The sequence below is a fragment of the Heterocephalus glaber genome, unplaced genomic scaffold (genome assembly GCF_053883595.1).
Source record: "Heterocephalus glaber isolate CG9 unplaced genomic scaffold, H.glaber_assembly_v1.0 deba00000331, whole genome shotgun sequence".
Taxonomy (NCBI): Eukaryota; Metazoa; Chordata; class Mammalia; order Rodentia; family Bathyergidae; genus Heterocephalus; species Heterocephalus glaber.
Window position 1 is genome coordinate 28,260,818 of NW_028258142.1, and position 23,114 is coordinate 28,283,931.

General features: G+C 35.7%; 1 protein-coding gene across 8 annotated transcripts in view; it reads right to left on the reverse strand.

The window, feature by feature from the left end:
- Dcc (DCC netrin 1 receptor) overlaps positions 1-23,114 on the reverse strand; it is a 1,202,110-nt gene that overhangs the window by 70,170 nt on the left and 1,108,826 nt on the right. For all 8 annotated transcript variants that reach the window (XM_004855173.3, XM_021236635.2, XM_021236638.2 and 5 more), the window contains 2 exons: positions 12,217-12,282; positions 2,196-2,358 (listed from right to left, as the gene is read on the reverse strand). In XM_004855173.3, coding sequence (XP_004855230.1) covers positions 2,196-2,358; positions 12,217-12,282 — 229 coding nt within the window. The remainder of the gene's footprint in view (positions 1-2,195; positions 2,359-12,216; positions 12,283-23,114) is intronic.

Below are 23,114 nucleotides of genomic sequence, written 5' to 3' on the forward strand. Positions count from 1 at the left end.
ATTGGGAACTTGTAGAGAAACAAAATTTGTCCAATAATCTAATTCATCAGTTTATATAACTGTTTATAACATTTTTGTCACAGTAATGACAGTGAGGGGGGCAAAAAATTCTTAGAAGATGGTATAGTAAATTTGGTTAGTTTAGTGAACACACCAGTGTTTTAGCACCAATTGTAAAGTGGTCAAATGTCCCTCCATTCCTCTGGCCTTTGCATTGAGCTATAGATCCAGCCTTTTAAAAAAAAAATTATTCTGAGACTGGCCTCATTGAGTTGCTAAATTGCCCCGGCTGGGCTTGACAAAATGTAGTTTGGATGCTTCCTCCCTCTTCTTTGTATGTGCACCCTTCTGAGATCCATTTCAGAGACCTGGTGCTTGATGGTTCATCGTTCTGCCTTTATACATTTCTTTCCTAGGAATACTGGACCAAGAATCTGTTCAGTATCTTGCATTGGTTTGAATATGGTTTATCCCCATCAAACCTCATTTTGAGGCCTGGTCTCCAACATAAGTGTTGAGAGGTGGTGAGGTTTTTATGTAGGACTAATGCTTTAACTGCAGGAATGAGTTTTTACTCTCATGGGACTGTGTTTATTATCTTTAGAGTAGCTTGTTTCACAATGAGGCTACCTCTCATCTCATGCTTCCTCTTGTGCCATATTATCTCTGTTCCACACGTGTCCACTTGATTTTCTGTCCTTTTACCAGGTATGTAGCAGCAAGTGGCCCTCAGGAGAAGCCCTGTATATGTAGGTACTATGTTCTTGAAATTCCAGAACTCTGAGCCCAAAGAAGCTCCATTCTTTATAAATTATCCACCCTTGGTTATTTTGTTATAGCAACAGAAAACAGACCAAGACACTCACTCAATTAGTTCTTTTTTTCCTGAACCTTTATTAGGACCCAACACTCCAGAAGTGCTGTGAGTTACCCTGTCTTCCCAGACTGCTTACTGAAGATGCTGGGCTCACAGAGCTCATTCTGTTAGGCTTCTCATCTGTGTACAATGGATCAGCACACCAGCTACTAACAGATTCAAAGTAGTGCAATCTCAAAAAGGCAGCTCCATATAAAACTTTCCTTGCCACAGAGATAAACACAAGGATTGCCTCTGACCCTTTCTGTCACTTCAGTATGTATATCTTCCTTCATTCTGTTTCTAAAAACTTCACTTGAGTGTTGGGAAATTCGTGAGAGATCAACAAGTAGAGTTACTGTATTTGTAAAAACAAAAAAGAGGAATTCTGAGCAATTAACAATAAAAGGATATTGCTTGCTAGAGAATCTTCATCTAACAATTAGTATAGTCCATAGTTGTCAAACCAGCCAACTCTGGGCCCATGCTAGCACCATGCCTGAGGCAAAAAATAGTCAACACAGTTAGGGAGTATTGCTGAAAAATATCAACATATTTGAAAAGGACTGGAAGTTCACAGAGGCAAAGAATGGCCAGGAGATTATTGCTGACTTCAAGAACCTGCTAATATAGGACAAACCTGCTGGTCATAGATGTTTGTGTAAGGGGATGAGCCATGTAAAACATAAAAGCCATATTGTCATTCTAAACTTTGTATTTTGATATACCATCTTCTGGATATGCTTAAACATGAAGATATGTGATATGAAAATATTTTTAAATTCAACAGTTTTAATATCTGACAACCACAGGAAATATGAACGCTTTCAAATCTCCAGAATCTCTTTACTACTGCCTCCAAGATAAGCACTCTATAGGACTGTAATGACATTAAATTTGGAAATCTGTATTTAGTCATCCATTCAAAAAGCAGATTAAGTGCCTATAGTCTCCCTGTCAAAAGTGATAAATAAGTACTTACAGAGGAACACTATCTCCAACTGCCTACACATGACTGCAGAGAGGGCCAGGAGCATGAACACATCTTCTGAATGTTACTTAAAGAATCCCTGCCCTTGCCTGAAAAGAGCAATCTGGCCCTGAGAAGTAAAAACAAACAGAAATGCAAGTGGATCTCCAGGGATGCTGTTGTTAAATCTGCAAGTCTATCCATTACTTAGTTACAGGCCTGAAACAGATAAAAAGCAAGGCTTGTCAGGGTCCAGAGATAAGGAACAGGATCGGTTAATTATGAAAGAACACAGGAAGAAAGACATCAAAAATACAATTCAAACAGATGGGGACTTCCTTTTCTTCTTAGGAGTCACCTGATGCTTACTTTCTCTGTTGAGCTGAAGAGCGCCGGCTGCAAATAACTGCCACGATCACTATAGCAAGCACTGTGATGACACCAACAGTGACCACAATGATCACAAGGAGGTTGCTATTCTTCTGAGGTGTGACACTGCCATGTGGAGGGTGCATCTGTCCAATGGGTGGCTCTAGAAAATGACAAGCATATCAAGTTCAGGTTAGGGAGATGATATATCTTGAATCTCAGAGGGAGGGATTCATCAAAAGTAGTTAAATAGTACTTTCTGTTAAAAAGATTCTGGTTATAAATGAGAAAAATAAGCTTTTCTTGAAGTAATTTTTACATTTACCATAAAGGAATAGGGCCAGGTCAGAACTTTCTGTATCATAGATTTACTCGTTGTTAGTAAAGTTCTTTTACAGTAAGATTTCAATATACCCTGTCTGTGCTTAATAAAATAATTAATTGGAATAAACTAACTTCTCATGTGATAGCTTATAAAGAAGATAGTTTGGAACCTCAGGTTATTTATTAGCATGATTTAAACTAAACTGGTAAAACAAACTCAGTTTGAATCATACATAATAGTATAACTTATGAACAGTTTTAAAAACCCAGTAAGCCAGAATTATTCAAATGTCTTTCCACACAAGAAGGCATCATATTTCAAGTCAGGAAATAATGACTGGATCCTCTTGAGCTCTAGTGAGATTATACGGAGGTCATTTTCTTTAGAGAGTTAAGATGCATTAGGACTCATTAGTAAGCTTTGATTCCAGGCCTTTATTATTTCTCATAAAAGTTCCCGTTAGTTTAAAACTTGGTATATAAGGTCGTTCATTAATTTCCTACTCTCAAATCAGACACTGAATGTGCAGAATAGCTGACATTGAATGGAAAGTTAAAGTCAAGAGCAGGGGTGGCCTAGTTGTTGCTTTGAATAGCTGTGTTCTGTAAAGTTACTGTGAACACTGAACTAGCGATACTCAACTAACTAGTGCCTCTAAATAAAAAGCCAGGTTATGTTTCTGTAGGCCTCTGGTTACATATTTTTTTATCAGCCATGCAATGTACAGAGCCTTATATGATGTATATTTTAAAAACAGTTTTAAAAAAATATATAATGTTGATTCATTAACATTGAATTTCTAGTCAACAGCACTATGGTATAAACTCATGTCTGAACAAAACACTCATATTTTTTCTGTATGGTACTTAATATCCCTCTATGCTTAGAAAGACTAGAAGCCACTTCAACACTATTGTGGGGTCATTTTGAACATTAAAATCACCAATAGGAAGTAAAAAACAAAAAGATAGCACTCAATATACCACAAAAAGAACATTCATTCAATCTAAGGCTCAAGCAAGCAGACAAAGAGCTGCCTGTTCCATCTCTGCTGGCCACAGCAGCCTTGGGGCAAATCAAAATTTTTGCCACTTTGCACTTGTCCGTGAATAACCAGGAAAGCACTATATTGATTTTTAGGTTAAAAACAAGCTTTAGCAGAGTTGAATTCACAAATACAGAATCTGCAGAGGGTGAGGGCTCATGCAGTCTACATTTCAATTTTTCAAAAGATTGATCCAAATATGAAGAAACCTCAGAGTTTGCAAACCTAGATCAGTGCACTTAGGACAATCTGAGTCCAAAGGACATTTACCACTTTTCTGGCTGCAGTGGAGAAGTTGCATGGGGAAATGTGAAGACTTGTGGGTGCTGTGAATATTCTGTGAGAAAGCACTGGCCTCAAGCCCCAGCACAGAGGTGGCCCTCAGGGGACATTATGACATGGCTTAACATAATGCGGCTCGGTCTCTCATCCTGTGGGATTTTCCAAATTGACAGAAAAAATACACTGTGTTATCTTAATGATGTGCTTGTTGTCAGTGTCAGCAATAAGTGTGGGTACCCACTGCCTGAGTATGAAGACCTATGCATCCTCCACAGAAATCAGGGAGAAGGGGGTCAAGGTTTTTACAGTCTCATAGGCATATAAATTTTCATGATGTTCAATCACAGTAAAATATTTTACCTTCTTTTCTACTAAAATGAATAAAAGCAAAAATAAATAATAATGTGATAGTTTTAAATTTAAAGTAAAGATTAGAAAATTGGCTTAGTGAAATAAGATCTTTAAATTTTCTAAAATACTGCAGGATTTCAAAATATGTTACATTTATTATGATACTTTTTCCTTGTAAAGACTATAGCAAGCTTATTATAGATCAGAGCAGCACTGAGTACTTAATTACACAGAAAACAAACCAGGTAATGAATATGGAAGCCCTGGTTCCTATCTTGAGCATCTTGTCACTTGGCCATAATGGCTGTGCCCTAATAGTTGCATAAGATCACTGGTCAGGTGAACAGTGTGAATGCGTGAATGATAAATTCAGTTGTGAAGAAAGGAATAGATCCGGTGAAACAAATTAACTTTCTCTTTCTCTGTGTCTCCCTCTCTCTCTCTCTCTTGTGCTACTGAGGTCTTCTCACTGACCTAAATCCCCAGCCCATTTTAAAATTTTTAATTTTGACACACGGTCTTGCTAAGCCATTCAGTTACACAGACTGGCTGGAGCCTGTGATCCTCCTGCCTCAGCCTCCCAAAATATAATCCAGTGGAACTTTCTAGTTGGGTACTGAACATCTTTCTTAAAATTACAGACTTTTCTGACACTTTTGTTATTAAAACACTTTGAGCTCAAATATGTCTTAATAATTTTACGATTCTTTGAATTTGAACATAAAAGCATATGGCCTTGATCATTTCAAAGAATTTCCCCCTAAAATTGGTGCTATAGGCAATCAGTAGGAAAAAAATCAGAGTCAAGCCAAGTGTTTCCTAAAATAAAACTTTCATCAGTGTTCAAGAAAATTTTTATCTTTAGTCAATTATATTGGAAAAAGTATTTCTTGTCTCAAGGATAGTAGAGAATATGCTCAATTATTCCATAAATACGTACTGAAGGTCCAGTTAGATGCTGAAGACATGTTTTGATAAAGAAAGGCATAATTGTTGACATGGATATTAAAATTCACTGGAAAAGATTAATATTAAACAAATTCAAATTTTAATTATAAAATTACAATTATAAGTGGCTTTTTTAAATGTGGAGGGGTTTACAGACAGATATAACTTGAGGACATGGCTGCTTTTGAGAGTTATGAAAAGGTTCATTATGGAGGTGGCCAGCTGAATCATGAAGTATTACAAGCTAGTTCCTGGTCCATCACAAGGGAACTCAGGTCCATCACAAGGGAACTATGTGTCTGGAATGAGGCTGGAGAGAGAAGCAGGACCCTGTCATACAAAGCTCTAGAGATACCATTCAGTTACTCTAAATGCAATCACAGAGCACTGAAGGTTCTCAGCCAGCCAGTGACAGACTTAATTTGCTTTTAGACCTCCCTGGCTGCCCTGTGGAAAGGTTGGTGATGGAAGCAGAGAGACCAGCAAAGAGGCTGTTGAAGTTCTAGGGATGACAGATCATAATGTTTTGAACTGAGATGGTTGGCACTACAATGAAGAAAAGTGGACAGTTACACAGTATAGTTTGAAAAGAAATGAGAAAAATGCAGGCTGGATACAGTAGAGGACAGAAAGGGAGAGGTATGCGTAGGTTAAAGCCATAACCTTTTGTGAGTGTGGTGTGGCAAGGTGAAAGAGAAGGCTCAGAAAGAGAAGAGCCAACATTCAGCCTTGAACACAGAGTGGAGTGGTGATAAGTGTTAAAGAAGTAGCTAGAAAGACTGCACTTGGAATATAAATTTGGGAGTTGGCATGCAGGTGGGATTTGAAGGCAAATCAAAATCAAGAATGTAAGTGCAAGTAGAAAAGCTCTCTCAGGACAAAGACCTTATAGTTCAAGTATAAGAGAAGGGCCTGACCAAAGAGGAATAAAGGGCCAAACCAGGCTAGGCGTGGTGGCACACATCTATAATCCCAGCAGTCTGAGAAAAAGAGCCAGGAGGATTACAAAGGCAACTCAGAGATTTAGAGAGACCCTGTCTCAAAATAAAACAAAATAGAAAGAGATCTGGGTGTGTAACTCAGTGAGAAGGCCCTGAGTTCAATCCTCAGTACTATACATAAGGGTGTATGCTCGTTCGCGTGCACGCACGCATACACACACACACACACACACACACACGTGCTTGTGCCAAACCAGGCTCCCAATGCTTATGTATCATTGGTAGGGGTTTTTATTTTTATTTTGTTTTTTTGTTTGTTTTCCTAAGAGCTTTTCATGGAATTCATGTCCGTTAAACAACCTTTAGGAGACAGTGATGTAGCTCAGTGATTTTCAACTGGGAATAAAGCACTCTCCAGCAAAGGAAATGTGGCACTATCTAGAGACATTTGAAGTTGTTACAACATGGGACAAGGGAGCTAAATATCCTACAATGCTCACGGCAGTCACCACCACCACCACAACAAAAACTGTCCTGCCCCCAATGTCAACAGTGCTTAGATTAAGAAAACTGGGTCTAGTTGAATACTTTCTAAATTCAGATGAAATATGAAATCCAAAGAGTTTAAATGACTTAATTAGTCACAAAGCCCTAATCACTGAAAAAGTCAGTTCCAGATCGTCGGGTTTCAAAATCCTTAAAATCCTGCAGGAAAGTATAATGAATGGATGAGAGGTGAGCACAGCCTCTTGGAATCACTGTTCTAGATCCTGGAAATGCAGGTAGCTGCATTTATCTTCCATCTGAGAGACAGCTGGAAACTTTATTTCTGGATATTTCCCTTTGAGTATATTGTTGAGTGTCTTCTAATAGTTTACCAATCTGAGAAGGATCATTTCACAGAAACATTTAAAGAACTTACATATACCTTATTTTGGTTAGTTAAAATGCTACTGGATTCTAAAAAAAATAAACACTTTTTCTGAAATAGAGGATAGATTTTGGCCTTTTGTCTGATGTACCCCCTGTAGAGCATATGTCAAGTCTTCCAGAATGCTTAATACATGCAGAATCTTCATAAAATTTATAAGACTGAATTTTCATTAATAATGATGTACCAAAGTATTAAAATATGTCAGGTTTAACTTTGTTTTCAAAGGTTTAGGTCAATAAGATCATATTTTAAGGGCTTTTAGGTTTTGAAATCAAATTTACAAAACTAATTTTGCAAGTTACAGGCAGAACTGACAACAAAAGGAAACTGGAGCTAACAATGATAAGAAGTAAGTAAGCTGAAGTGACTTTCGTAACTGTCATTCACACAAGCTATATTCTTTTAGAAGTTGAAAATTTTTTCAGTGGTAAGAAGGTGAACCATAATCTCAAATGGAATGCATTCTAAAAGTAAAATACTACTCTACCACCATGCATTAGTTTTGATTCTACCTGCCTTCAGAAGATAATTTAGGAAGCCTCTTCAGTTTCTACATTTTAATTAAGGGCTTTCAACCATAAGAGTAAACATGAACTATAGCTTTGTTTTTCTTTATTTGAATGCCAAAACTACATTTCTTAAAAGACTGGCAAGCCAAAAGGGAAAGTAAATGATTAGCAGGGTCTAAATTTATTTGCAAGCGGCTTGAATATCTTGACAATAAGCCATTATTCTATTACAGAACTTTGAAAGATGAGCCCAGCAAGTGTAGAGAGAGCCAAGAAACGTCTGTATTTCTGTCACTCTAAGGGGAGCTGTATGAAATGTCATTGTACATGAGGTTTAGGAACTCAAATTTTAAGATGCTTTTGTTGATGCAGCATGCTTTGTAAGGGTGAGGTGTAATTGGAGTTTTATCACTCAGGGACCTCACTTGCATATCTAATTGGAAAACGCCCCTTTCTGAAATCTTAAGCCATTAGCAGAATTTTAATTGGGTTTTCAGAAGCCTTTGCAGGTTTGCTTGCAGAATCCAGGGCTAAAGTCAATGACATATTTACCACCACTTTTCTATAGCACAGGAAACAGATTAAGTGTGCCTTCTACCACCCATGCCTCTTGAGGTAGGTTACTGATTCATTGTAGTCAGCCCATATAATAATTTGTTATTCCAGTAGAGAATCTAAAAGCATTTCAGGTGCTTTGTACATTCCATTTGATTAACATGAAATACTTAAAACATTATTAAGTGATGCAGAAAATTGTGTTGGGATAATGTCAATAATTTATATAAATTGGTCCAAAGCCTCTGTATGTCACTATCTATTTTATCTTCACAACTTTGTCCTCTGAGATAATATTTATCAGGTCAAATTTAATTATGACTGTATTCTAACTAGGACTCTAAAATGGTAAAAAAAAAAAAAATGAGTACAATAACATGCATTGTCCCAATTACTGTCATGCTCTTCATCTGAGTCCTTTGAAAAAGAAAGTTCTGTTGACTTATATGCTATTCATGTTAAATTCAGGCTGGGATTTCTTTTTTTAAAATTCATTAAGTTTATTGGTACATTTTAGGTATACAATATGATGATATTTATCATTGGGATCTTGTACCTTTACATAATGTATCTTGGTTCTTATTTTTTCCCCATTCTCCTGCCCTCCCTTCCACCCCTCCACCCCTATTTAAACAAAGACTTTGTTTCCATTTTCTCCTTTTCTCATATTTATTCCTTTCCTTTCCCCTACCCCTTCCACTTCCCCTTCCATTTTGGGCCTTAATTTCCTATTTCACATTATCTATGTACCCATGTTTATAGTGGCACAGTTTGTAATAGCTAAACTTGGAAACAGCCCAATTGCCCATATCTGGTGACTGGATAAAGAAGATGTGAATTTTTTATAAAAGGGAGAACTACTCAGCCATAAACAATGAGAAACTAGAGACATTTATAGCTAAATGGATGCACGTTGAGGCCATACTCCTAAGTGAAATAAATAGGACACAAGTGTAAATACTGAATAGTTTCTCTGGTGTTAGAAACTGAAAGTGTAAAATGAGATTTCTTTTTGCCCAAAAGTTCATTTTATTTTGAAGAGAATGTTGAAATAGAACCAAACTTTTAAGCTTGGTCCAAAAATCAGGATCACCATATTTGGCAACTAAAAATACACAAAGCCCAGGAAAATTTAAAACAATTCTCATTTCTTATACATATACAAACAGAGATGCATATGTACATAGAGATTGGAGCTTTTTATAAAGTTCTGTTTAACCTCTGATGCATAGGCAAATAGAAATAATTCAAAGCTTTAAGAAAGCACACACTTCTGTGTCTGTAGTTTACTTGTGTTCCACCCTTGCACACTCATAAGCACTGCTTGGGGGCGGTTGAAAGCTACTCAAGGATAATTACTTTTTCTCTGTTATCTACACTGATTATTTTTTTAATTTCCTGGGGCTCTGTCCCTTCAAATAGTACTGTCCTGTGGCCATGCCCATAATTAGGGATAAATTCCAATTTGAAAGGTCATGTAGAAACAGCATCTCAAAATTGGCCCTGCTGGATGATTCTAAAGAAGACAGTGTTATTCTCTGCATGACTCCAAACCTAGAACCTTTCCATCTAAGGTAAAATATGCTTCAGTTACAGTTTCCTGTACTATTTCAACAATATCTTTCCTTTACCCTTATGTCTATCCCCGGGATTTTTCTCACCATCTTTCGTCTCTCTGGAGCATATTTCTCTGTCCTGTCCTCATCCTTAATTCAGCCTGTTTATTGTTCCTGCCATGGTCTGTCTTTCAATTTATGCCTGTAGCTCACTACAAGAAGCCTGAATTCAGTGAAGCCTTAGTAGCATTCCTTGACCGACTGCTTGAAAGCATGAAGAGTTTTTGGTACCATGTTGAGATTTAAAGTAAAAATTGAAGCTGAGTTAATAAAATCTGCAAACTTTGGGGGAGGAACTATTATTATCTAATCCCATCATATGGAGCATACCACTGGAATGTTTTAAGTCTCAAATCATCCCTCATCTTCCTGCTGAGAACTTTCACACTGCCCGTTGTATATATCAGATTATCAGAGCTAAGTATTATGCTTAACAAGGGTTACTTAAGTCGGGAAGGAGGGCCTGCATTCCAGACAATAGGATATGAGGATCCCTGAGAGAACATTCTGGATATAGTCTTAGAGAGGCTTAATTAGAATATATATTCGGGAAGCTTGGTATAGTTTAAATATTTGTCCCCCTCCACCCCACTTCCTATGTTGAAATCTAATGCCCACTACGGAGGCATTAACAAATAGGGCCTTTGGGATGTGATTAAGTTGAGCAGAGCCTTCATAAATGGGATTAATGCCCATATACGATCCCTGGGGGAACATGGTTGCCCTTTCCACCATGGGAGGACACAGAATGCATCATCTATGAAGGAGATATGACCCTCTACCACATACCTAACCTGCTGGCATCTTGACCTTGACTTTCCAGCCTCTGGAACTGTGACCAAGAAATCCTGTTGCTTATAAATTGCCCAATTTAAAGAACTAGGTTACACAAACAAGAATGAACCAAGAAAAATTTAAATGTAATAAAATGTCCTTGTCTAAGTTTAGGTAAAAGGCATTAGTAGTGAGAAGGGTTTAAGTAAAAGCGAGGAAAATACCTTGAAAGGAAGGGTCAACAAGTAAGCATACACTCCTGAGTGTTCCATTGGCCAGAGGGTAGTGAAACTAAGCCTTTAAATTTTGTTCAATCATTTGGTCTACTCTACAGATGCGTTTGTGTATATTCAGATATTCTCATAAATATTCATTTTGTATATACAAGTATATATATATACACACACATACACACACACATATATATATACACACACATATGTATTTCTTTCTTCTCTTTGAAGGGGTGGATGCAGTAGATTATGGTAGATTATATTAAGAAATAATGACTTAACTCATCCTCTTATTTTAATTTCATGCTCCAAAAACAACTTTTAGACCACAGTTTGGCTTCCATTTGTGTTTTTAATAAGATATCACCCAAATGGAAATTTATCTATTCAGTAATCAAATCTCTCATGAAGCTTCCTAAATAGGTCCAATTGTGTTGTTCTGTAAAGTTAGAATACTGTACAGCAGCAATGGTAAATGAGCTAGAGCTATTTGCAAACACTTGGGTAAATCTTAAAAGCAAAGTTAGAGATATTAGCAGGTCTCAGCAAAATACATTTGATATGATTACATTCCTCTAAGTTTATAAACATGTTAAGTAATATAGTTTAGGGATGTTTATACATGTGTAGTAAACATCAAATGGGAAAGTTTTTACATCAGAGTAAGGAATGACAATGGAAAATAATCATGTGATAATACACACACACACGAGAGAGAGAGATTTCATTTATATGTTGAAGATTTAGTATCTTAAACTTGGTGCCATCTACACATTGTTCATCATTACATTTTGAATATTTGATTTTTTTTAGCAAATTGAACCAGGCAATAATAACAATTACATATATAAAGATTTTATTTTACTCCCTTGGAAACTTGGCTAGTATTACCATATCCTTTCAAAGATTCTGTTTCTATCAAACTAAGAACAAGGTCCTGGAATGCATCCCCCCTTATCAAACAGCTCCTAGTACATTTCTAAGTACAACCTTCATCTGGTCATCCTAAAAACCAACAGCTACATGTGTATTCTATCACTAGAATGAGCAAAATAAATGTTTAATCTTGATAACATCAAAGAAAATGAGTAATAAAATGCTCAAGGATTTAGAGAATAAATGTACTCTCCAGGTGTAAAAGCCCAGTAATATTAATTTATAATTACACTTAGTTGGTTTCAGTTAATCAACCATACTTATCTCTTTCTAATAAAATTAAGTAGTTGCAAACATTTAAAATATATTATCATATTTTAAAATATAGGTATTTAATAGACCTGTGTCATTTGTAAAATATTTGGACTTCTGATGATTTTTAATACATCTGCCATCTCTCATTAGAATCATCTGGTAGAATTACTAAAGGTCTACTAATAAATTAATACTTCCATTATCCCTACTAAGTCCTGGGTTCTTAGCACTTGTCAATAGAAAATTTACTTCAGAAACTTTAGAATTAACCTTTAATTAGTATATCTAATCCAATAGAATCTAATTTATATACTTACCATTGAGAGTGCTTCTATCAATTAAATTTGTATCAACTGGCCAATAACCTCCATCTCCATGACGACCTGTTTATTTGGGAAGGGATGTCAGAAAGTTAGTGGATATACTCCAGGAAAACACAAGTGAAACAAAATTAACAGACGAGATGAACAAAGATTTTGAAATATACAGTAGCTAATCAAGATTATTTTGTCCACCTCAAGAAAGTCTGACATTATTAATACCATCATACCTGCGGGAAAATGATACTTTGTTTTTGGTACCGGGGATCGAATTCGGGATCTTGCACTTGCACAGCAGGCGCCAGAACTACTGAGCTAAATCCCTGGACGAAAATGATACTTTGCATGTATGAGAAAAATGTGTCACTGGGCTCAGTGTTTACTGTCATTCATCTAACATGACTTCATGACCAGCTCCCATTATTTTCCTCTCAGGAAACAGCACATTTTATCTTATACCAGGGATATGAGAGTTTTAAAAAATTTTAATGTGCCAAACAAGGTGGATGGGATTAAGATGCAGATGGAGAGTTAAAAATCGAAGGAAGATCTCAACCTATATGTTCTGATTATTTCTTACAAATAACATCACCAAAGGAAGCAGTCTTCTTCAATGTTACCTTGTTGAGAATACTGCCTTCTAGTAGTTGTTTGACAGTTGTGAAAGCAGTATTTAAGAGAACTGGGTCAGAAATTAAAAATAATTATACTATCATCCAAAATTTAATTAACGGTGTCTTACTACAAGTAATCCATTTTATTGATGCATGTGTAAAACTGTAATTATTTTATTAGAATTAGAATTTTAAAATATATAGATGGACCAATTAAGAGAAATATTAGAGAATTGACATTGTATGCAAACACATACCAAATACAGCTAATTCCCCCACTTTATTTGCTTCAAAAGGCTTTTTCTAAAAGCAATTCTAATCAGTGGAGAATGTAAAGAAACTGACAGGGGCAGTCAGCCATGATAACAGGTTACTTTCTCACTTTTATAGATTTTACTTTAATTCATGACTTTCAAGTCCTAGTCTTGTGACATTTTTTTCTTTGCATACTAAACATTCCTTTTACTAAAGCCTTCCCAAGATCTCATTATTTTATTTGCAAAAGAGCCATGAAGAAACAACTTAGAATTCTGTTCACTGACTATACACTCACAATTTTCAATTTTTTGATAGTTAGAACTAAAGTTAAATGGACATCAAGATTCCACCAAGCAATGAAAAAATCCAATCACATTCAATTATATCTTCGCATTAAATGGAACATTTAGTCTGATGGGCCAAGGACTGAGTGTACAAAAACGTGGAAGTTGAGAGGATATGGATGTGAGAAGGATAATTGAAATGAGGAGCAATTAGAAAAATTTTGGTCTCTGACTAAAATGTGGACAAGTCCTTTTCCAAGTGGTGCCTTGCTTATGTAACTCTGACATATTTGAAGTTTCAATGAGCAGCAAGTAAGCTTTGCCCAGGAGACACTGAGATCAATGTTGGAAAAAATGAAGAGAGACAGAAGTCCTATATGAATATTAAGATGATTTTTTTCATAATTGAAAGCAGCTAGATTGCAAAGCAGTCAGCCAAAAGAGATACTAACAACCTCATCACTTAGGCCAGGAAAAGCAATAAATGATTCCTGTTGGGAGTAATCCCACATTGGTTAGAAATTAGGTAGATAGCCTATGGAGTATTTTCCTCTTCCTCTAGCATCCGGACAAATGTCTTTTTAATGAAGTTTCTAACTCTCCCCTTTAGCTTGTGGGTGAAAGTGAAAACAAGCCCACAAGCCTATGCAAAAATAACTTAGATGTAAAGCTTTATGGGTACTGCACCCTTTAGAGGTGCAATAGCCAGGTTATTGATTGCATTGTTAATTTCAATAGACAGAAAAAAAAACACAGTTCAGAGTACTGGGTAAGATAAAGAAACTCTGGAAATGCTTCTAAATAAGTGAGTGGCTTAACATTTGAACACTGTACCCACAGAAGCTAATGTATTAACAGGGGTTAACATTCGTTGGCTAAAATTAGACTGATAGCACAAAAGAAAATTAAGTAACTTTTAAGAAGCCCCATAGAAAGTGCTTAAGAAAACTTGCTATCATCAATGAGCAAGATCATAATTTACAGTAATTTAAATTTCTTATACCCCTTCAATGGAAAAAAACAAAACCCATCTGAGGTATAGATGAGCCTGGGACCTCTTGATCTGAATAAAAAGGAATCAATTTTTAATTTTGTGCACTAAGTTTCCATTCTCTGAAATATGCTTTTTAAATTCCAGGAAGGCTTCATTTACAGAAAAATAACATTAACTATAAGGACAGATTCTCTTACTGTTGTAAAATAAGCACCACAAAGTTATCAAGTGAGGAGATAGTGGAGACTGAAGAGAAAAGGCTATTGCATGATATTGTCTAGGAGGCCAAGCAGTTTTAAGGGCTGTTGTTATGGAACAGTGTTTGATGTGTTCAGTTAACATGGTTAATTTCATGAGCTCTGATTTAGAGGAACAGAGGAGTAATTAGTATTTGGAAGATGGCTGGACTGGGAGTTAATGCAAAGATATAAACTACTGCCCTATCTCAGAGGTCTTAATTTTATTAAAGTCTATTAAACTGGTAATAATTCATTCAACATTAAATGCTTACTATATGAAAACCATCCCCTAGATTAGATCCTCAGGCAAAGGGGGTATACATGATGTATTAGCTATGGATCCTGCTAAAACAGACAGAGTGGGTTCACTGTGTCCACAGCCTAAACAAGTCTATTCACATTTAATATTAGCCTACTGCACACAGTTTTTAATTTACTCTGACTTTAAAGATTTAAGAATAACTTAATCCATCTATTACTATAAAATGACTAATCCATTGGGTTAAAACATTTTTCCTTTATCTAGAATTACCAAAAGATCTATCTGGAATTAAAAATAATGTATTATTTTCTTTGGCATTATGCTATAGTTTCCATAATTATATTTATTTTAAAAGGCATGTTTACTTTTTTCATATTCTAAAACTTTAACTTTTTTGAAGTTAAAATTTCAAATAATTAAATTCATTCTTTGAATATTTAAGTGTAACTTCTTTGAAAAAATATAATAAATTTCATGTCTTTTTCCTCAAAGCTAGCATGACTCAAAGAACTGAAAAATAGTATTTCTTTGCTTTTTTATCTGAAATAATATTTTATATGAATAGTGATCAAAATGTACTATATGATTTTCATTCTATAGATTATAAAGAATAATGCTATGCTGCATTAGTATATGCCCATGATTTCTTAACACAAACTGAATATGAGAAAAATAATGAAGATGCTGAAGAGTAATGAATTTATGTTTCACTTAACTAAGTAGTATTTCATCCAGGTAATTTTACAAAAAAAACCCAAGAAATAAAACAAAATTTAAAAAAAATTTGCCAGAAAGTTTCAATAATTAAAGCAAATGTTTTCTGCTTTTACCTTATGCTTTGAAATTTGGAATGGTTAGTAACAGAAAAAAAAATTAAACAATAGAAATGGAGTTATGGTCAATTTCAAAAAAATGTAGCTTATGGATAGTTTTGAGTTATTCAAAATTATATATATATATAATTATATATATAAAATTATATATATATATATCCTAACCAGAAATTTCACACTCTTCCTCTTTGATTTTTGAAAATATAAACTACAAAGTTAATTCAGGGGTTACCTTTCATATCAATTTAAAGACTAGATTTCAGAAAGAGTTTTATTTTAATCTCTTTTTTGGCAGGAGCAATATACTTCCTTGGACAAAAGTTAAAATCTCCATGACTTTCCTGCCTTGCTCTCTGAATTGAGGAAAGATAATGAACAGAAATATTGTGCTCACCTTGAGGAAGTGTGCTCATTGTTGTGTTCTTTGGAGTGAACAAAGTAACATGTATGCTATGCTCTCAATGTCTGGTGACTAATATCAGTTAAGATATTTTGTGATGCATTAATCCTCTGTACACGTTTGAAGTTATTACTATTTTGCAATTCAATCTTTGTTCTGTCTCTTACATATCATTTTAAAAACTGTTCCTATATTTTTATTATGGTGTGTGTATAAAGAAACAATATCACATTTATTTTAAATTACTACTTGCAGCACAGATGGTAAATATTTCCCATGATAAAAAATTTTCAGCATGCACCATGGATTAATTCAGCTGGGACTTCAGTGCTAAAGTCAAGTTTTTCTCTGCGGATGTTTATAAATTCAAGGAGGAGATAGTAGAAAGTTAATACATAGAGGACATGAAGGAAACTGGATGTGGTAATTGCAATCTTTAATCTGTCTTTTCTGAATGGGTTTAAGAGAGGGTCCTGAAGAACAACATCCACATTATCAATCTCTAGAGAAATATATATGGACTACAACTTAAGTCACACAAACACAGTGGTCATCTAACCAGTGTTCAATATCTATCCTTCCAAGGATGTGGAGCATAGATCTATCTTCTCATCCTTAGAATTGGTTCTCTGAGCATAATTCTGGTGATAATGATGGAAATTGATTTTTTTCTCTTTTAACCAGTGGATAAAGAATATCCATTCACATCACTTGAGTACAGTTTTCCTGTCCAACACACAGATTACATTGAGATATATTTCAAGTATATGATTTATCAGAGGCTGGAAAATATGTGTAAGTGATCAATTTATCATGCAGTTGATAACACTGCTGACTGTGAACAAAGGTATCAGGGTATCAAAATCCAGGAAGCAGAATAATATTTAGGATATTTTAAAATGTATTAATAGAAAAGAATTAATGAGTTCTCCTCACTCTTTCATAAGGTCTAATATATTTGTTTCAAATAAACACAAAAGAAAGTTCAGTGAATGCTTAATATTCTTTTATGGAAGGGGATACATTGAGCCGTACCACATATTAAGCCTTATTATTCAATAAATCCTTGTTGCTTTTCCTTCTTTGAAAACTCTGGTTTTATTTGTCACCTGCAGAAAGTCTAAGCAGTAATTTGCAAAATAGTACTGTACTTGGTAAACTATTCTGGGCCAGACACAATGTAAGAAAACCAAATGAGACATTGTCCACCCTTTCCTTAATGATAACAGGCAGTTTTTTGCAATTTTACTGCTTGTTTGTATGTCATAAAATATGAATAGACTTGTGCTAAAGAAAAAACTTACAGAATCCTTAGAAATCAAACTAAAAACTCACATTATAATTGCACATCCACATGTCAGGAATAAAATGGTCATATAGTTATTAAAATCCATGAATTTTAAGAGAGAAAGATGGTGTTAAAGTCTGACATATTAATCAGGATATTAGACTGGATCATGTAGGCATCCAACATATGGGCAATTTGAACAAATGAATGTATCGCCCTAACTCCTGCTCCTGGTTGACATCACAACTTGATTTTGGGTCTGGACTGCCTACAGCATACATGTGGTCTCCTTCCAGGTGAAGAAATGTTGACTGGGAAATCTAAGGTAGAAAAAATTTTACAAATATTGCATTTTTTCTTAAGTACCAAGGTAAAAACAACATTATACTAATATCTATATTTTCCAAGAGTGCATCGATTACATTATGGATTGCAATACTTTTCTATTTTACATTCTTGACATCTCACAAAAGAGGACAAATCTCAAAAGGCAAATATTATGGGACCAAAGAACCTGAACAGATCAGCAGTACATTTTGATCACAGAAAAGCAATTAACTTTCTTAAAGATCTCAAGTAGGTAAGGCTCATAAATATAGACTTATTGACTGTAACTATAATTAGTCCATCTCTCTTTACCTGGTTGCTATAAAATCTTGTCAACTGCCCCTGATCACCCCTATCATAATATTTTATATATCTAACATCCAATAAGATTATTCATTTTTATAATTATTCACATAATTTAGAATGAAATCTGATTAAAATTAAATTAACAGGTTATATAATAAAGATAACATAATTGCTAATGACATCGTGATGCTCTCTACAGTCTTTCCTCTCACCAGTTCTCCTCACCTGTCCTCTTGCTTTACTGCAGGAATCCCCAGTCTTGGCCACCAACAGATCTGTGGCCTGTTAGGAACCAGGCTGCACAGGAGGAGATGAGTAGAGGATGTGAAAGATCCTTCATCTGTATTCAAAGCCCTTTCCTATTGCTGGCATTACCAACTGAGCTCCCACTCCTGTCAGGTCAGTAGGAGCATTAGATCTTCATAGGAGCACAGATTCTACTTCGGACTGGGCATATCAGGGATCTAGGCTGCATATTCCTTAAGAGAATGTCCTCCCATCTCCCCTGATCTATGTCCATGGAAAAACTGTCATCCATGAATCTGGTCCCTGGTGCTAAAAATGCTGGGGACCACTACTCTCATGCATCTGAAATAATAGCCAGCATATGGGTTCCAGAAAGCATGACTAAATACAGTCATATCTTTATTAAAATCTAAAAAGCATTCTGTTTATCTAAATATGTCTACTTTTCTGGAAGACTGGATCTTGTCAAGAGTTAATTCATTACCAGACTACAACACTGAGGCTGTGCCAGGATGTTTTGTGGCTTATAAAAGAACAACTCCTCTCAAGAGTCTAGAATGATCCATGACAGCCTTTCTCTCCTGGGTGATCTTCAAGTCTATCCCAAAGGCAAGTATGAGATGTGTGTCTGAGTGAAGATCCACATAGCATAGGGTAAAGAGCCAGAAGAGTATGAGGAATCTTTCTTCTCCAAGTGACTACAAGTCTGGTAGTTGCAGCTGCAGAATGAAGACACCAGGATAAGCATCCTGCTGGCAGCAATGCTGGTATGTGAAAATAATGGCACTGACAGAATACACATCTTCATTCATGTATCTGACCAATGTCCTATTCACCCACTCAACAAAAGTGTTTAGAAGATCCACTATTCTAAGCATGAGGGACATAATATGAGCATTATAGAGGTTCATACATTAGTGCAAAGGATAAAGGTTAAGTGAGTAATTACAACCACCTGGACATTTTCAAAAATTTAAAAAACTCAGTAGGGGGCCCGGGATTTAGCTCAGTGGTTTCAGCACCTGTTGCACAAGCACAAGGACCCGAGTTTGATCCCTGGTACAACCCCCCCCCAAAAAAAACCCTCAGTAGTATAACAGGGTAATGGACTCCTATTAGGAGCAGGGAATCATGACTCCTATGTCTAGAAAAATGCTGGAAGGCATCTCAGAGGAGGTGACATTTGAAATGTGAATTAAAGGATGTGTAGAAATTTATCAAATAGAAAAGCATGTGGTATATGAATTTAAGAAGCCAGAGATAAAGTAATAATGCTCTCTCTATATCTTACCAAAAAGTCTAGAATTTATCTTGTAAGGAACCAAGATTTACTGAAGGTATTTTAATCAGTGGATAGTATATACAGTAGGTCCTTAATGTGTCAAAAAATAGGAAATTCTGGGAACTACATCAATGAATCAGAGAGAGACTGGAAAATCATTATAAATTCATCTCTTTATTATACTGTACTGTTCCACCAAGTGGTACCTATAGGTTGTCTCCATTCTGAACCCATTCTACAATCTTCACTATTTGCCTGTCTCCCCAGCTTCCTGACTTTCCTGAACTGGGATTTCTCTAGAGAAGAGGTCAGCTTATGTTATCCGTTGAAGTTATCCACAATATTTCACACACAGATTCAAGTTATACATTATATATTTAAAAAGCTGGCTTAGGTTTTAAGAAGTCCTTTGTATTATGGCCCACATAATTTCCCATCTGAAATCCTGTAACATTATATGTAGACAGTACAATCTGGGCTTTTTTTGGTACTGGGGATCGAACTTGGGTCCTTGTGCTTGCAAGACAGGTGGCGGAACCACTGAGAGAAATCCCTGGCCCTAGACAGTACAATCTGATTTGGAGTTTTTTTATTTTTTACATTAGGCTGGGAATGTTAATATCCCCCTCCCAATTATATAGCAAGCTTCTTGAAAATGGACCCATAGAATTACTCTTTTTTTCACTAATATTGTTCAATGCCTTGCCTTGTGCTAGGTGTCTTGCTAAATGTGAGTTCAGTTCTTTTCACATTACATACACACAATTTCAAAAGTTCTTTGGGATGCACTAGTTTCTCTTTTCTCCTTTCTGTACTTAGTACAATGAGCATCTGATAAAACTCAAGTTTATAATTCTTTTATCAAGGAACACCAAAAGGGGTAGAGGTCAAGAAAAGGTCATAGGAGTTTAAAATCATCTACAAAAGTGACTGCCATTTCTTGAATCATAGGGAACTTATTATTTTGTTGATCTTTTGTTTTAGTACATGATTGCTGAATATAGTTTTCTCAGATGGAAATATATGCTCTGACATCTTTTTTATCTTCCTTAAGATCAGTAACAGTCATGAATACCATTATGGCTGGATTCTCCGACCTGTACTTTTTATTGGATAATAAAGCCTATCTTTCCATATGACTCTGTGACTATTTCTCTAAACATTTGGGTCATGATTACCTCAACAAACACTTACTGGATAACGATAATGTGACATTCCAAATTACAGACTAGGTGAGAAGGTGGAAATGAATTAAACCAGTTCTCTGTCCTTGGAGAATTTAAAATCTGGCTTTTGAGCCAGGAACAAAAATGGCAAACTATCAGAAGTGAACAACATAGTGAGGAATAATTTGGGTATTATGGATACAAGAATAAACAGAAAAATAAGAAATTCTTGGAAAACAATAAAATTGAGAAGGGATTCTTAAAAGATAAGGGTTTCTCAATTGAGAAAGAAAATATTGCTAAGGCTGAGAGAACAGTACCAGTTACAGTAGGGAATTATGACAAATAAACTTTAATTCTAGAGTTACTGGCAGATTTTTATGACTAACTTTGGTATTTGTGGAGGGTTATACTGGCCGTGAGGCTAGAAGAGGGAAGTTTGGGACAGACTACTAGGATCTTGATGGCAAAAATAATGAGTTTATTTTCAAGCATCATTTGGAAAGCAAACCAAGGAAGCAGCATCCAGGGCTGACAGATGTGAGCAGCAAATAAAGCCAGGAAGACCTTGTACTTTGATAATGTCTATATCAAGCAAAAGGCATCTAACAATATAGTGAGTCTTACAGAAAAGAACGTGCTTATGAAATATTACTTGAGGGCCTGTAAACAAAAATGTCTAACTTGCAGGTCTGAGAAGGTTAAAATTCTACCATGAATCACATCAATTCCTATGAGTGCTGACTATGTTTCATTCTTTCACAGTCACCTATTAAAACATAAAAACTCTTGAGAGGTTGCCTTAAGCAGATACTTGACTACTTGCTGGGAAGGCGATAAGCACTTAACACTCTTTAAAAAGCACATCACTCATTTTCCGCCTCTACTTTTTCATCACACTCATAATTTCTAGAATTGCAAAATTTTAGACCTGAGAAAAGCATAAATGAGAATAGGTTTTTCAAGGGGGTACAGCATGCAGCTGAATAATAGAGTGAATTGAAACTATACACAATAATAGAGTAGAAAGAAGCTTTAATTTTCAATTAAACAGCTCCCATCAGAAGGTGCTAAAGGTTTCAATTTTTCAAACAGAAGCCTGGCTGCTGTAATCCAAACCCTACAAAGTCTGGATTACATTAACTAAACTCTAGGCCTGACTAGATTGCATTGAAAACCCTATTTCGCTGAAATTGGAAATAATTAACATTCTGTTTATTCATGAGATTAAAACTGCTGAAGTGTAAAATGGCAGGTGTAGTGTTAACTACCCTGCCTGCCTACCTTATTGAGGAAGGACAAAGCCCTTTAAATGAGGTGAACTTTCCTTTAAATGAGGTGATCTTATGATGATACCATTAGATTTAACTTTCTTGATAACAAAGTAAGATCCAGTGAATGCACTACATTTCCAGAAATTGTAAAATGGCTAAGAGCAAAAATTCCCCAGTTAAGAAGCCTGACGTATATTTGGGCCTCACCACTTACATACTGTGAGCCTTTGGGCACATTTTCTCCTCTTTTTATCTCATTTTCTCCTTCTGTGAGGTTGTTAGGGGAATTAAATAGGATAGTACACGCACAATGCATAAAAGAGCAATTGATGCATAATGGAAAGTCACTAATAAGAGTTGCCACATTATCCTAAGTTGCTATGCCTGAGTTTTTGATATTCATGCCAATCCTAAGGCTACAGAATCTTGAATCTTTATAGAACACAAAAGATAATGTGGACAAAACTCATCATTTTACAGGTGAAGATGTGAAAGAACTTATTTCTTAATCCACAGTCATACAGCTGGTCACACTGGTGGAACAGTGGTGAAATTTAAAGGACCGGATTCCATCCTGTGCTCTTGGGGCACATCCTGAGTGGCAGGGGACGGGGAAGCCAGAGGGTTATCAACCACTATCAAGACTGGGAGGAGAAGCATTCTCCCTTCCGCTGGAACAGTAGTTCACACAGGCCTTCTTCATCAGGATCTGTCAACTGGCTTTTCACTGTCTCCCTCTTTCTCTGCCCAGTGTTTCAGGTCACCCCTTTGGCGGGTCATGGAGAATTAAAGACACTTGGGAGTGCTGGACGTGGGCATTTTCTGTATTACTCATCTCAGTAGGAACATGGGTCATTTTAAAAGTTTCCTGCTCTCTTGATGGCTCTCTATCTTTACCATAGCACTTTACTGCCACAAAGGGCAAGCATGGAAATGCACATGCAGTCATGTCTGTATTAGACTCATCCCAATTTTCAAACATAGACACCTTAAAGTAGAGAATGGTATTTTGGGGTTACACAGAATATAAAGATGCAAAAAAGAATTGCTTGAGAATAAACATTTTATTTAGTAATCATTTTGAGTAGTAGGTTTATTTGATAGTTATGCTAACCTTCACTG